At 53.8% G+C, this 13412-nt stretch overlaps 6 protein-coding genes across 6 annotated transcripts; 2 read left to right on the top strand and 4 right to left on the bottom strand.

Moving 5' to 3' along the window:
* Positions 1-1050: 1050 nt before the first annotated feature.
* On the bottom strand, positions 1051-1310 carry SPSK_03795 (uncharacterized protein; the record flags this gene model as incomplete). Its single annotated transcript, XM_016730629.1, has 2 exons — positions 1051-1205; positions 1229-1310. 2 exons carry the CDS (start codon positions 1308-1310, stop codon positions 1051-1053), a joined length of 237 nt encoding a protein of 78 aa, XP_016584774.1.
* Positions 1311-2968: 1658 nt separating this feature from the next.
* Positions 2969-3379, bottom strand: SPSK_03713 (uncharacterized protein; the record flags this gene model as incomplete). Its single annotated transcript, XM_016730547.1, has 1 exon — positions 2969-3379. The coding sequence occupies one exon, from the start codon at positions 3377-3379 to the stop codon at positions 2969-2971; it is 411 nt and encodes a 136-aa protein (XP_016584773.1).
* Positions 3380-5189: 1810 nt separating this feature from the next.
* On the top strand, positions 5190-6074 carry SPSK_03552 (uncharacterized protein; the record flags this gene model as incomplete). Its single annotated transcript, XM_016730390.1, has 1 exon — positions 5190-6074. The coding sequence occupies one exon, from the start codon at positions 5190-5192 to the stop codon at positions 6072-6074; it is 885 nt and encodes a 294-aa protein (XP_016584772.1).
* A 283-nt stretch (positions 6075-6357) lies between these two features.
* Positions 6358-7875, bottom strand: SPSK_03317 (battenin; the record flags this gene model as incomplete). Its single annotated transcript, XM_016730155.1, has 1 exon — positions 6358-7875. The coding sequence occupies one exon, from the start codon at positions 7873-7875 to the stop codon at positions 6358-6360; it is 1518 nt and encodes a 505-aa protein (XP_016584771.1).
* Positions 7876-8563: 688 nt separating this feature from the next.
* SPSK_03138 (uncharacterized protein) lies at positions 8564-10689 on the bottom strand (the record flags this gene model as incomplete). The annotated part of the gene is made up of 2 exons (XM_016729979.1): positions 8564-10156; positions 10222-10689. 2 exons carry the CDS (start codon positions 10687-10689, stop codon positions 8564-8566), a joined length of 2061 nt encoding a protein of 686 aa, XP_016584770.1.
* Positions 10690-11375: 686 nt separating this feature from the next.
* Positions 11376-12152, top strand: SPSK_03597 (uncharacterized protein; the record flags this gene model as incomplete). The annotated part of the gene is made up of 3 exons (XM_016730434.1): positions 11376-11679; positions 11703-11812; positions 11859-12152. The coding sequence occupies 3 exons, from the start codon at positions 11376-11378 to the stop codon at positions 12150-12152; spliced, it is 708 nt and encodes a 235-aa protein (XP_016584769.1).
* Positions 12153-13412: the final 1260 nt, after the last annotated feature.

Raw genomic sequence — 13412 nt, 5'->3', positions numbered from 1 at the left:
CGATTGTCTCTGTTTTGATCATTGGGCATGAAGACGAATCCTCAGTGTCCCCTCCCCCCTGTCTGCGCATTACGCGGAATGGCCTGGTGTTGATGTCGTCTTTTTTTCTTACTTTCTGCGGATGCGAACTCGTTTGCGGCACTGAAAAAAAAAATCGACTCCACGGACAGGGACAGGCCTGCCATCTGCTCGTCATCCTGTCCCTGTCGGCATCCAGGCCCAGACTCCCCTTCAATATCAGACACACCCATGTCGATGCTTGTGTTGCCGTTTTTTTTTTTTCTCCCTCGCTTTCTTTCTCAAATTCAGCCATTCACGCACATCCTTGTCCCCTCCCTTCCCAATTCCACGTTGTGCATACCCACTTTCTGGACGAGCCCGAGCAACCACTGTACATCACTGCCCATGCCTGTGTCGCTGGAACCGCTGAAGCCTGAATTTGCTGGGGTGCTTGGAACGCTGGTGGTGTTGGGTCGTGTGGCGATCGGCAATTCTAGAACCGGCCATACAGCTGTGTTTGTTAAGCACGGGCATTAGGCAAAGAGACAGTCAATACACAGTAGAGTCAATACACAAAGTCAATAGACGGCAGAATCACATCACCGTCCCGTCGACGGGCAGCCGTCTGCAGAAGTTTCATATCCATCCCTCGTCTCGCCCAGTCAAGAAACATGCTCATAACCATGACCAAAATGGCTCACCTATTTATTTTATAATATTGTATTTTTCTAAATTCAAATCTTGTTTTATTTCTCATGATCCTTCCTGTGCCTCGGAAATACACCTCGAATTCTACTCCGGCCCCATGCCATGCCCATCCATCCAACCCCTGGTCCTGCACTTCCACCCTTCCGATTGCCTCACCATCCATGGCCCCTAGCTTGTGCCTGCTCTGAACGGAGTACATATGTGTGTATTCTTTGAAGTGGTGTTATCCGCCCAGGCAAGATGGCATGGACCTTGTCCTACAAGACATGCAGAAGGCCAGGAACGGCAATCTGCTCTTGAAAAGTGAAGACACCACGGCGGATTTCCTTGCACATCCGCCACTTAAAGGGTCCAATTCGCTTGTCTTTCTTTTGGTTCATTCCATTCTTTCTTCTCCTCTTCGTCTTCAACGCTCGCAGCCACCTCCTCCACCCTCATCACTGCAGCGTACTCCACCTCTGCCCAATACCCACCGTTTAAACATTGGACTGGCACCCCTGTGCATGGATTTGCAGCTCACGCACCCTGAGGCGTGTGTTCCGCCCCGTTCCACTTTCACTTTCCGGTGCCTTGTGCTTCTCGAATTTTCGACGTTTTGACATTGTCACATCCCTTTTGTCTATGACGCTGGCATATTGAGAATTTTCTCCAGCGTCCCGTCCAGCAACATTGCGACACCTCGCGGCCGCGTTCCCTTTACACATCCGGTACGGACGTTGCAAAAACTCGCCCGAAATCACCGCTTTTATTTGATATATATATTTGTCTTTTTACTTATTTTTATTTCACTTTTCCAAGGCCAGCAACTACAAAAGTCTCTTCTCCCGCCCCGTAGTCGTCTCACCTTCTCATCATCATTTGCGTTTGTCTCTTCTTTTGGCGTTTCGCCAGACAACCCTTTATGCAATCCATAGAGCCTTTTACAGCTTTTGCTTTTAAAGCTTCTCTCTCGTTTCACGCCCCACACGAAACGCAAGCTTTCCGGTACCGCGAAGACGGATTCTTTTTCTGGCTTCAGCTACCAAGCTACTCGGCCTCAACTGGACCATCGCCCTGATCGGTCGCTACTATACACATCTGCCGACCGTCGTGACTAGAGAGGAGCAACAACGCCGACGGAGAAGCCACGCCCAAGTCTAGAACGAAACCGAGCGAAATACCTTGACCCTAGGCAAAGTTCAGGCAACCGTCGCAGCGGAAAAGGAACTAAAAAATAAAAAAAAATAAAAAAAAAATCGGAAAAGAGCAGGGATCGACGCAATCGCCCAAGGTCCAGAAGTGGGCCGCACGAAGCAGATCTAGAAATATAAGGGCGATCAGGAACGAGCCACACCCCCTTGTGCCGCCCTTTTTGCCCAGACCCAAGACCATCCAGACCCAAGACCAAAAAGCAAAGACCATCCGAGACCAAAGACCATCAGAGACCCCCAAGACCTCCAAGACCCCGACCATTGAAAGGCATTAAAAGGCACGCCGCGTGGCCGCTTTGGCAAGCCACAAGAGAACCGGCTATTCCGTAGGCTGTACGAGCTTACTGGTATCCCCTTCTCCCTTTCTTCGTTTGTGACTTGTTTTTGTACTCTTCACACTCCACCGCCCTGTTGCTGCCCAGGCAAACTGTTTTGGTTATCTGTCTTTCTCTTTTCTTGTCTTCTTTTCCTCTTGTCTTCTTTATCTTCCATTCTTCTTGTCTTCTTTTCCTCCTTACCTCTTTTCTTCTTTTCGTCTTTTCCTTTTCCTTTTTCCTTTTACTTCTTCCCTTCTTCCCTTCTTCCGTCTTCTTCCATCTCGATTTGCTCCGTTCAACCTCGTCATTCCACCTCCAACATACGAAATACTTCCACTTCCACTTACACCAAAGGGAGAAATCGACCGTGATCACCGCAACGCCGGCGCTTTTCTCCCATTTTGCTTGACCACCTTGCATAGGCCGATCGACAGCCATCGCCCCCCATTCTCCCAAGTAGTCGTCCACTCGCGTCGCATTCCACAGCCCTGCGAATCCAGACCAAAGGGAAACAGAATAAAACGAACAGAAAACGGCGCTTCACTCACGACTCCGCGAAAGGCGTCTCACTCGCTCGGCGCGCCCAGACCAGTTTGATGACAACAACGCCTACATAATTAAGAAAAACGGAGGCGCAACCTCGTATTCCCACCGCCATATCCATTCCCATTTTATTTTGCGTCCCGACTCTTTTCGCTTCGCCTTTTGGCCCTTTCGCCTCATTTTATTTTCGCAATTCTCATTTTCACATTTTCACATTTTCGCATTGTCGCATTGTCGCATTTTCTCTTCCTTCATTATTTCGTCGGGCGACAAAACTGCACTGGCTGTGGTTTCTTGCTCTCCCTTCTCTCGCCATCGCTCGCCATTTCTCGCCATCTTCTCTTTCGCAACAGCGAATCCACACCCTTTCACAATGGTACGTTGAAACCAAGGCACATGTCGCGATTCGTCATTTCCTTTGGTTGGACGAGTGCACGGCGTCGTGCGTCGTGACCAGACGAGCACGACAACAACAATAACAAAAAATTGGCCCGCGTGAACCACCCTGTGACTAACATGATACCCTCCTTTTGTCTTCCAGCCTTCCCACGACCACGCCCATGCCCACGCCCACGGCCACCACCACACGGCGACCAGCAAGGGCCAAAAGACAAAAGTCATGAGCGTCTACTTGTGGCAATGCGTAAGTCTTTTACGGAGCCCATAGCGTTTGTCTTTGCGTTTGTTTTTACTGTTTCAGAACCCGTCTAACAAACCAGCACATCTGCGGCCTGGATGGCATGGAGGCCGTGACACAGATGCAGTGCGCCAACTGCGTCCACGTGCGGTGCCCAGACTGCCTCGTCGAGGCCACGCCCGTCTCCGATTGACAATGAAACCCTGGGGGGAGTAACCAACGAAGCAGCGGGAGGGTGGGTGACAACCGCCCGCCCGCCCTCTGCCTCTCTTCCCTCCGTGGCGACGACAGCCAGAAGTGATCGGCCACGTCGGCCACGATGTTCACAGAACAGGCGCAACATCCAAGCATGACAACATGCACAGCATGACAAACGGCCACCCTCACCGAACATTCGGAACACGATATACCACGACACGAATGCGACGCACAGCACCGCGTCGCTCACAACCGCGTCGCGCCGCCCTCTCACATCTCGACCAAGCACATCGCCCTACGACGTTACTTTCTCATCCATAGATATCCTGGCTTAACACAGAAAGCCAAACCATCATGACGGCATCCGACAACGACCCAGCCGACTGCCATTATTTTTCTCTTTTTCCTCTTCTTCCCCTTCTGCCTCTTCTTCCTCTCTTCCTCTCTTCATTTCTTTATATTGATCTCCCCAGCGGCTATCTTTTGTTCTCTTCTATTCCGGGAAAGGAAGCGACCGTTTCGGCTCGCTTTTCCTCTTTCTTTTTTCGTTCTTTTTTTCTTCTCCTATTCTTCTTTTCTACTTCATCTTTTCATTTTACTCATTTCCTTTCATACTACATCGTGGGCCGGGGCCATCGGCCATCTGGGAAAATTCATTTTTGGGACCAATGCCTTTTTTTCACTCTTGCCATTTCCTTTGTCTTGGGCCGGGTAGCGAAAGCTGCAGGATGGCCTTTTTATTTCATTTTGCTGCTTTGGGCGTTTTACCTTTCACAATCTTGGGAGGACAAAGACAAAAATCAAGTACACTTTTTTGTCAGTCACACATGGGCAGACGTACAACACGATACGACCTGCACATTTCCCCCGGCTCGTTTCGCCTTGCTTTTTAGCAGTCATTGGTTTTATTTGCAGAGATATCCTTCCTACTCGGGACACTGTTTTTTGTGCGCTACGTATATTCCATACACAATCCAATTTTTTTTACCGTTGGCAGATTGTATCATCCTAGTCCTGCTAAACATGGTCGACATTCGACATTTGACTTCGGATAGTTTAGATTGCGCCGTAGTCGATGACAGTATTGAAGAATGCTGTCTTCGCTTTCATATCCATCTGTTCAACACATTTAAGATGGCACCGACATGTTTTCTCCGGTAATGGAATATCTCACCTAGAACAACCAACTGAACAACGGCCAAGTGAGCATAAACGACAAACATGAACAATGACATACCGTAGTTCAGTGTACTGTCTGACAATATTGATATGTGAACACGACCTGAGTCGCATACCATGTATAAATAAACGTGTCTCTTTTTCCTGTTGCTGACGTTCGGTGTACTTTGTCATCTTCAACTATTATCATCTTGGAGATCATCTGGAACCAGGCTGCACTTCAAGTGAAGAAAGAAAGTCACAAAAACAAAAGGAAAAAACGACAAAGCTTTCTCTGGTAGAAGCTTTGTCACTTTTTATCCTATTCACAAATCTTTGTAGACAAAGATATTCCTCCAGACGTATGCCACTGGCCCCAAACACCGTCCACGATACCATCCGCTCTCACGGTTGACGTAGCTTTTGGTTGAGCCAACCATGACGACCTCTGCATCAGTGATGCCGGCGATGACGGCAACGTCCGTCTCTGTCGCGCCCTCGTCAGTGGCGTCCATGGTGGCCCAGCTGAACCAGGGCGTCGCAGACGACAGCGCGCCGTCGCCGCATATGCACGTCACCGCAGCCAGTGCGGCCATCATTGCCCTTTTGCTTCTCGCGGCCGCCTTCGGCATCTGGTTTGCCATTTGGGGCAACCTGGACAAGGCACAGAGGTGTTGCAGCTGCATGCTGGGGCGGCCCAACACAGGTCGTGGCCGTGGCAATGGCAACGACGATGACGGTGACGGCGGCCGGAGCCAGTCCCTCTCCCATGAAATGCAGCCTCCCACGGTCACCCGCTCGTATTCTGTCCAGCGCAACAACAATTGCGTCGACCTCGAGCGTGGCGTGCCTCGTCGACAGGTCAGGTTCTTGTTCGCCTCGTCCTTGTCGTCCGAGACGCCCGGCGCGTCGGCGAAGCCTCAGCCTGCCTCCACCTCCACCTCCACCACCCAGGCCGTCACACCTCTTCGCTGGCCGTTCTGGCCGGATGTGGCCAATCCGCCGGTGGAGCCCACGCAGCCGGAAAACCGAATAGTCGTTGAGGCGCTTGCCGAAGACTATGATGTCGCCGGCAGGAAAGTCCGCTTCGCGCAAGGTACCAAGGTTGGCCGGGTTGCCCACGTTGCCCAGGTTGTCACACCCACATCCACGCGGCCGAGTGTTGTCCCTGTCCAGGGCTCTCACCGTAGCAACGGCTCCAAACGTACCAGCAGTATCCCGACCGCCCAGACTACCGACCGCAACTTCTTGATTGGTTCTCGTTCTGGACTCCGTCGGGACCTGACGGCGCGCAAGTCGGTGGTCGGTGCGAACGAGAATTGAGTAAACTGTGACAATGACAGCGACAGCGACAGTAGACGGGCTGTGCCAAAGGCACGGCAAGGTAACAAACAGTGACAAACAGTCAAAAAGGTACGTAACAATGTAATTGCTCTTGTATTTCTAAAACAAGAAAACGGAAAAGAAAAAAATATACAATCGATCGCAAACGCACAACTAAGACGCAAAACTCCCCGGCTCATGGCCTGCTCCATACAATGCATCATAAAGTGACAAACACGTAAGCAAATTAAACAAGACGCTCAGAAAATTCAGCATAGGCTCTTCACGCCCGTCCGTGCCCACTCGGCCGGATCTGGCGGCACCAGTCACGGCCGTGCTGCACCTGCCAGTTGCAGAGCCCGACCTCCATGGCCATGCCCAGCAGGCCGGCCACGCAGATGCCGCCGCTGTCGCTGACGGAGGTGGCCCCGAGACTAAACTCGCGGTCGGCCGCGGGCACAGTCTCCATGATCTCGGCAAACGTGTTGACGTACACGGCGCCGCCCAGCAGGCCCTCCCAAAAGACAATGGCAAAGACGAGGTAGACGGACGGCAAAAACGAGTCAAAGTACAGGGCCTGCGTGGTGAGCACCGCCAGGTTCACGACCTGGAGAAGCGACGGCAGGTAGAGGCGGTGGATGCGGTAAAAGGGCGTGGACGAGCGCGAGATGAAAACGCCGAGCTGGTACAAGAAGCCGTAAAAGGGGTAGAACGCGCGGAACTCGGTAAACGGCGACGAGGCGAGGGGGAAGAGCAGCGTGGGCGCGACGCCCTGGTTGATGGTGTACTCGGCAATGTAGACGAGCAGGAGCGGCAGCATATAGGGGAAAAAAAGGGCGCGGGCGCGGCGCACGTTGGCCTGGAACGAGACGGCAGCTGGTGGCAGCGGCGGCCGCGGCCGCCGCCGCACGCGGTGGTGGCGTGCTGCCAACGCTTCCTCGTCCTCGACAGCTGCCGCCGCTGCGTATGCCGTGACAACCGAGGCCGAGGACGCCGTAAACCGGCCGTCGCCGACGCCACCGACGCTCTCCTCGCCGTCCTCGCCGTCCTCACTCCCCTCGTCATCCTCGTCCTCCTCCGCGGCTCTCGGTGCGCCAGGAACAGCCGTGTATCGCTGCTGTTCTTTGGTCCGCCCGGCTGCGCCCCAGGCGGTGGTGGCGCGCATCGGCCCCCGCGGCAGCAGCCCAAAGAACGTCACCAGCATCACAACCGGCAGCACGGCCGACGCCAGCAGGCTCGCGCGCACCGAAAAGGCCAGCCACTCGGTCAGCAGCACGTACAGGCCCGCGCCCACGAGCCCGGCGGCGCCCGTGCCGCTGCCCCAGGCCGCCAGGCTCAGCGGGCCGTAAAAGTGCGTCAGCCCCAGGAAGCTCAGCTCGCCGCCGCCGCTGCTCAGACTGGCCAGCACAACGCCCGTGAGCTTGACGGCCACGCTGGCGGTGGCGGGTGTGGTGGCGACGAGCAGCATGCCGGCGGACGAGAGGGCGACAAAGACGGGGATGCGGGCGGCGTAGGGCACGCGGTGGATGAAGTAGGGCGCGACGAGCTTGGTGGCAAAGGACGGCAGGACGTCGGCGAGGAGGACGACGCCTTTGGGGAGCGTGCCGACGAGGTCCTGCGCGGCCGACAGGATGATGACGTAGAGGACGTTGTTGATGAGGCCAAACAGCCAAAAGGACACAAAGACGGACGTCCGGCCGGTCACGAGGGCCTTGACGCGAGCACGGTACAGCGCCCACGACGACGCAGGCGAGCCCGGCAGCGGCAGCAGAAGGCCCGAGGACGACGGAGACCGGGACATGGCGGCGTGCGCAGCAGCGAGGCTGGAGTTGACGGTAAAAGCAAGACGAACATGCGATGCAGTGAAAGTGAGGCGGGACACGAGTCGTGGTATGAGCGAGGTCCAGGGGGGTGGCACGAGATAAGGATACTGCCGGGCGGTGAAGGTGCTAAAGTACCACTGAACAGGGGGTCGGTGGCGCTGTTTACGAGCGCTGACGTAGGTCACGCGACAGTGTAGTTTGATAAGGCAAGGAACAGCCAAAACGGCAGCTGCAGTCGTATCTGATTCGTTACATGCGACGTAAATACTGCGACGAGAATACGACTTACGACTGTCGTTGTGTCGCGTCTCTTTCACATGTTGTATCTAGATATCTCGCCTCTCGTAAAGTTAGAAATTAGGTAGACAAAAAAATGCTGGAGTTCGTTCATTTCTATTATTGTTCTGTCGCATCGTGCATAAAAAACCAAAGTTCCCCTCAAACGCCAGCTTCTCCAAGATGACATGCAGGGTCGTATACAAGTAACAAAATGAAATATGCAAAACAATGGTCAAAATGAAAGGAAAATATGAAAAGACTGAAAAGACGCGCGTATGTGCTCTGTTTGAAAAGGGAACAAGCAAATGTGCCAGGTGGGTATCGCTAACAAAGCAGTACCGTTGAGAAGATGGGAGCCGAAACAATAAGGGACAACGAGGCCACTGACTATGAGTGGTAATACTCCTTCCACGACGCAGGCTTTCGGTCCTTCTCAAAGCTCGATCGGCGGTTCATCTCCCAAGCCGACCGCGTAGCGGGGCTCGCGCGCACAACAGCCGCCGCCAGTCGCCCGATTTCTTCAATGGCGCGCCGGCCGAGACTAAAGGACGTGAAGAAGAGGTGGTCATCGGGCTCTTCGCACACCGCGAGTTTCTTGGTCAGTGCCGGCACGGCTGGTGCGGACACGACGTCCTTGTGCACAATTTTGCTCCGGAATCGACTCTTGACGAAGTTCAGGCTGGGGCCGTTGTTCCGGGCCTTCTTTGGCTGCGCAGTGCCGGTGGGCGGGCCCGGTGCGACATATGTATGGGTCGGGTTCTCCACCTGCGTGTTGGTACCGGTCAGTGGGCCCGGGGCCACGAACGTAAGCGTCGGGCTGTCAGTGGCGCCGTCCCCCTGCTTGTCCTCTTCTTGTTTCTTGTCCTCTTCAAAACGGAGCTCGGTTGTGATCTTGCTGGTCCCCGTTGGGAGACCAATGACTTGAGGAGCTACACAGGGCTTGTCGACCTCCAAATAGCGATCCGACTTGGGCAGCTTACCAAAGCCCTTCTTGTCGACAATGCCGCGCGCCCGCATCTGGCCGTCGATGATCACGTCCATCAGGTAGTCGGACATGCGAAAAAGAATGCCATCTCGGAGGAGCGTAGGGACAGGTGGGCGGTCGATATCCTGACGACGTTTGGCCGAATGGCTGGGCAAGTCGTTTGTCGTCCCAGTGATAGTGCCTGTCAAAGACGATGGACTGGCACCAGCAGCGGCGGATTCGGCGGGTTCGGTGGATTCGGCGTCAGCGCCAACACGGTCGTCCGGGTGGATAAAGGTAGCGTTCTTCTTGGACCATTTGTGCATCCCGTCCAAGACAAAGTCGTTCCACAGCTTTGTGAGGCGCACAGCATTGTGTAGATGCTCGGGCTTTGTGTGCAGGTCGGGCGCGTTGGGGCGGTCGAGGTGCCAGGCGGGCATAAGGGACGGGTCAAACAGAAGCGGGATCACGACACGGAACGGTTCGGACGTGGTGTCCTCCCACTTCAGGTCCGAGTTCTGGCCTGCAGCTCCGTCGGGGTTGTTGATGTTGGCCGTGTTGTTGCCGGATGCCAAAATGATGTCGTCGTCGAGGGGGACAGCGTTGTACTTTGAGTACGCAATCGACGTGGCGTCATGAGCGGCGTCATAGAGCATCTCAATGGTCGAGAACAGGTCATAGACCATGCTCGTCACGTACGCCTCGGCCGTATGGGCCGGAAATGCCGCCAGCGACCAGACATCCCACATGCCCGGTGCGAATACCCAGACGGTCTCCTTGGGCGGTCGCTGCGGTGCCGGCTGCTCGAGAAACTGGGCGACCTGCGTGTACAGATCGGGTGCCTCCCACGGGATGGGATACTGTTCGGACACATACGTAAAGTCGTCCGCTGGCACGTGCTGTTTAGAATCTCGCAAGGCCTCGTCGACGGCTGCGCCGTACAGAGAGTTGCTGCTCAGCGAACGGTGCGGCGAATCGAGCACGGGGACGCAGGAAATGTACGTCGTGCAACCGAGCTGCAGCGTGTTAGTTTATAGATGATGGGCACGGGGGCACAGTCGTCCAAATCAGGAAGGCTCACATCAATACACAGCTCCTTCGTCCAAGACGTGTCATTGATGACGCCTTGGGCATCTGCTACGTCGGACAACACGGACGTCGCAATGTCGTTCTCGCCAAACACGACGACCCTCAGACCGCCGCCGGCCAGCGCATCGTGTGCATTGTTCTCACCCGGCACGAGGACCGACTGGCCCTTGGAGGCACCACGACTACCACCGAGTCCGCTGGGCCGGAATTCCCAAAGGTGGCTTGTGCTGCTGACGATTCGGTTGGAGACGCTCGAGGGCAGGCATTTGGTCAGGGCGAGCAACGAGGCGAGAAGAATTGCCAGGTACAGCAGGAGTCTAGGCCCACTGCGAGTGACGCGGTGGAAGAAGAAGTTGAGGAAGGCAAGAGCCCTGTAGGACCGTGTTGCGCTTGAGTGCGGTTTTGTTGCTGATGTGAGGATGGCAGCTACGGAGTCGGGGCTGCTGGCTGATGCGACCATTATGTTGGGAGGAAAAAATGATCAGAGAGAGAGGGAAGAAGAGGGAAGAACGAAGAGAAGGGGGGGCTTTTGTTAGATACCGACGGCCATGGGAGGATGATGTACGAGATTGGCCGTGTCGTTTACACAGAGCAGGTGGAGTTGTGAAGAGATAAGATATATAAATGGATGTAAGGGAAAGCGAGAAAATAAAGATTGTCAGAGTCCTTGTAACAAAGATAAACGTTGCTTCAGGTATGAGACGGAAATTCAAAGTGGTGAGTTTGTTCCTTGCGCGAGGGATTGGCCGGGTGAAAGGACGTCGTTGCAGGCAGCACGTAGACGCTCACAATTGATGGTAGAGCGGCGAGTGTTTCGGTATCGGGAGGAAGGAAAGTTGTACTGCAACACGAAGCGGCTGCTGGAGACACAAGTAGACAAGCTCACCTCACAGCCTGCTTAGCATTGGCGAGGATGTGGATGTTGATCGTGTGCTCTTATTGCCGCCAGGTTTCGTCGTGTTCCAGAGCTTGCCAATGGCACTTGGGTAATATGATGGGACGGATCAAGGCGAGATGTCCGTGGTGTGATGGACACGATTACGTGAGAACAGAAAAGATCTGGCTGTAGTCGCAGATAAATGTCGAAAGGTGGACAAGAACTTCGGTCAAGTGCAGGACAAGTTGTATGTACGGAAGATGCCAAAAATGACGAGAGCCAAGAAACGAGCAAGAGCACGCTGCTCCTTCTCCGTTTCTCGATCTTTTTTGGGTGAGTGGGGCCACCAGAGAACAACCACTGTTACAGGAAGGAACGAGGCAGGGGCGATGCAGTTTGGCATCGGTGGCGTGCCGGAACCGATTTTGTGTGGGGAGGCAGTGGGAACGGCGACGAAGCAAAAGACCAGACAGGATACGTTGTCTCGTTATAAGTGTAGTCGCACGTCGTATCGTAATGCTGGGCCGGGGCCAATTGCACACAAGAGGCAGCTGCGAATTTATTTACCGAACGGTGCTGATACAGGGCTTGTCAAGGCGACTATGTTCAAGGCGACTATGTCAAATTAAAGAAGGAGCTACCGAAAGTGACAGGAACGAAAGGGAAGAAAGGAGCGTCCCGGAATCTGGAAGAACCACCTGGGGTCGTTAGATACGGAATGCACATGTAATCAGTGAACAGAAACAGAACAGAAACAGAAAAAGAAACTCGCAATAACGACCCCACCAGAAAAGCATACGAATGCACGCGACATCGGTTTCGAAAGTGGAAATGAGGCGGCATACGCAAGCCAGGGGCATTGGCGGCACTCGGCCATCAGGACGCAGATGCAAAAGGCTCGAGATTCGCTGGGAAAGGAAACAGCGATCCTTCCCCAACGCGGCGACCTGTCGCGTGCCCACAGACTCAAGGCCCAGGCCTGGCCCACCCACCTACGAGATGCGTACGCTACTGGGACGCGCCAGGGTTTCGATCGAACTAAGTGACCAACTAAGTGCAATACTAAATATACACTGTCGACGCACAAATGAGTACGCGGCTTCGTGTGGGCCGAGCCAGAATGACGAGATGAGACGACCAAGTGCCAGGAAATCCCAAACACGAAAGCACTCAGCCGGCAACCGGGATCATGGGCTCGAGGGCAAATGACGTTCATATGGGCGGCAGACTAGCTGTGCTTTAAATAAATGAAAAGGACCAACCCCGACCCGGTCTCTGTCTACCAATTGTGCCAGACGGATTTGCGGATTGGAGCGGATATTGGAGTCAAGGCTCTGTCGTTGGAAAGGGACAATGAATTGACGCCCAGTGTCCAGACGTGTCTCTTCGTGATGGATAGGCGGCTATCTTGGCCATCGGTTACCTCGCGATGAAACAGAGTTGTAAGCAAAAATTGCACAAACAGGAAAGAAAAAAACAAAAACAGGGGGCGAGATAAAACGGCACTTCCATCTGTCAACGGGACTCGTCAGCTTGTGGGTCCCGCCCCAAGCCGCCTTGGCAAGTATGGCAGGGGAGGGAGGGAAAGGTATGGACGTACAACATATTACGACAATACTTTGTAGGTATCTCACAACATACAGATCGTCCAAGCATGGAAAACTACAACATTTTGTAATGTCTCTTCCGATCCAGTGGAAATGCCATTCTGGTCTGCAGAAACACCAGTCTTGAAAGATGCAATCTTTCATTGGTGCCAAACGTATGAATTCCGTCCCAACCCTCGAGAGAAGAGATCTTGATAGATGTCGTATCAGTGAACGTAAAATCAATGGCCGATTCATATCAAGTCGTACGCCCGACGCGTTGGCGTTCGCCATCTACATGCAGAGTCTTGCATGTGTATGGTTATCTGTTCTGGAGACTCTTTACTTCGGCTCCTTACACGGGCATCTTGTTTAAGCAACATCGTCCCACTGACCTCAATCCATGACCAGGTCAACGGCTATGAGCTTGCGTTTGTGTGAAATACGATTGAATTGTCAAGGCAGGCCACGAGGGTGAGAATGAAAGAAATAGCAAGGTTACGCTACTCCTAGGCCATGTCCATATAAAATTGGCACAAATTCGTGTAATATCACTTTGAGGATGCTGTAGAGCTACGACAGGAACGAGGAGGTGCTAACACGATCAATTTTCATTCCTTCACTTGCTTCTGAAAGCATGACATCCCGTCTTTTATCTTGGAAACCTGTGTCTCTACCCCCTTGGCCATCATTGTTAATATTCCCGCCGTCCGCATCTTG

Source organism: Sporothrix schenckii (assembly GCF_000961545.1).
Source record: "Sporothrix schenckii 1099-18 chromosome Unknown Cont47, whole genome shotgun sequence".
NCBI classification, from domain to species: Eukaryota; Fungi; Ascomycota; class Sordariomycetes; order Ophiostomatales; family Ophiostomataceae; genus Sporothrix; species Sporothrix schenckii.
The sequence above is the reverse complement of the archived record's forward strand: the minus strand, read 5'-3'. Positions and strand labels throughout refer to the sequence as shown.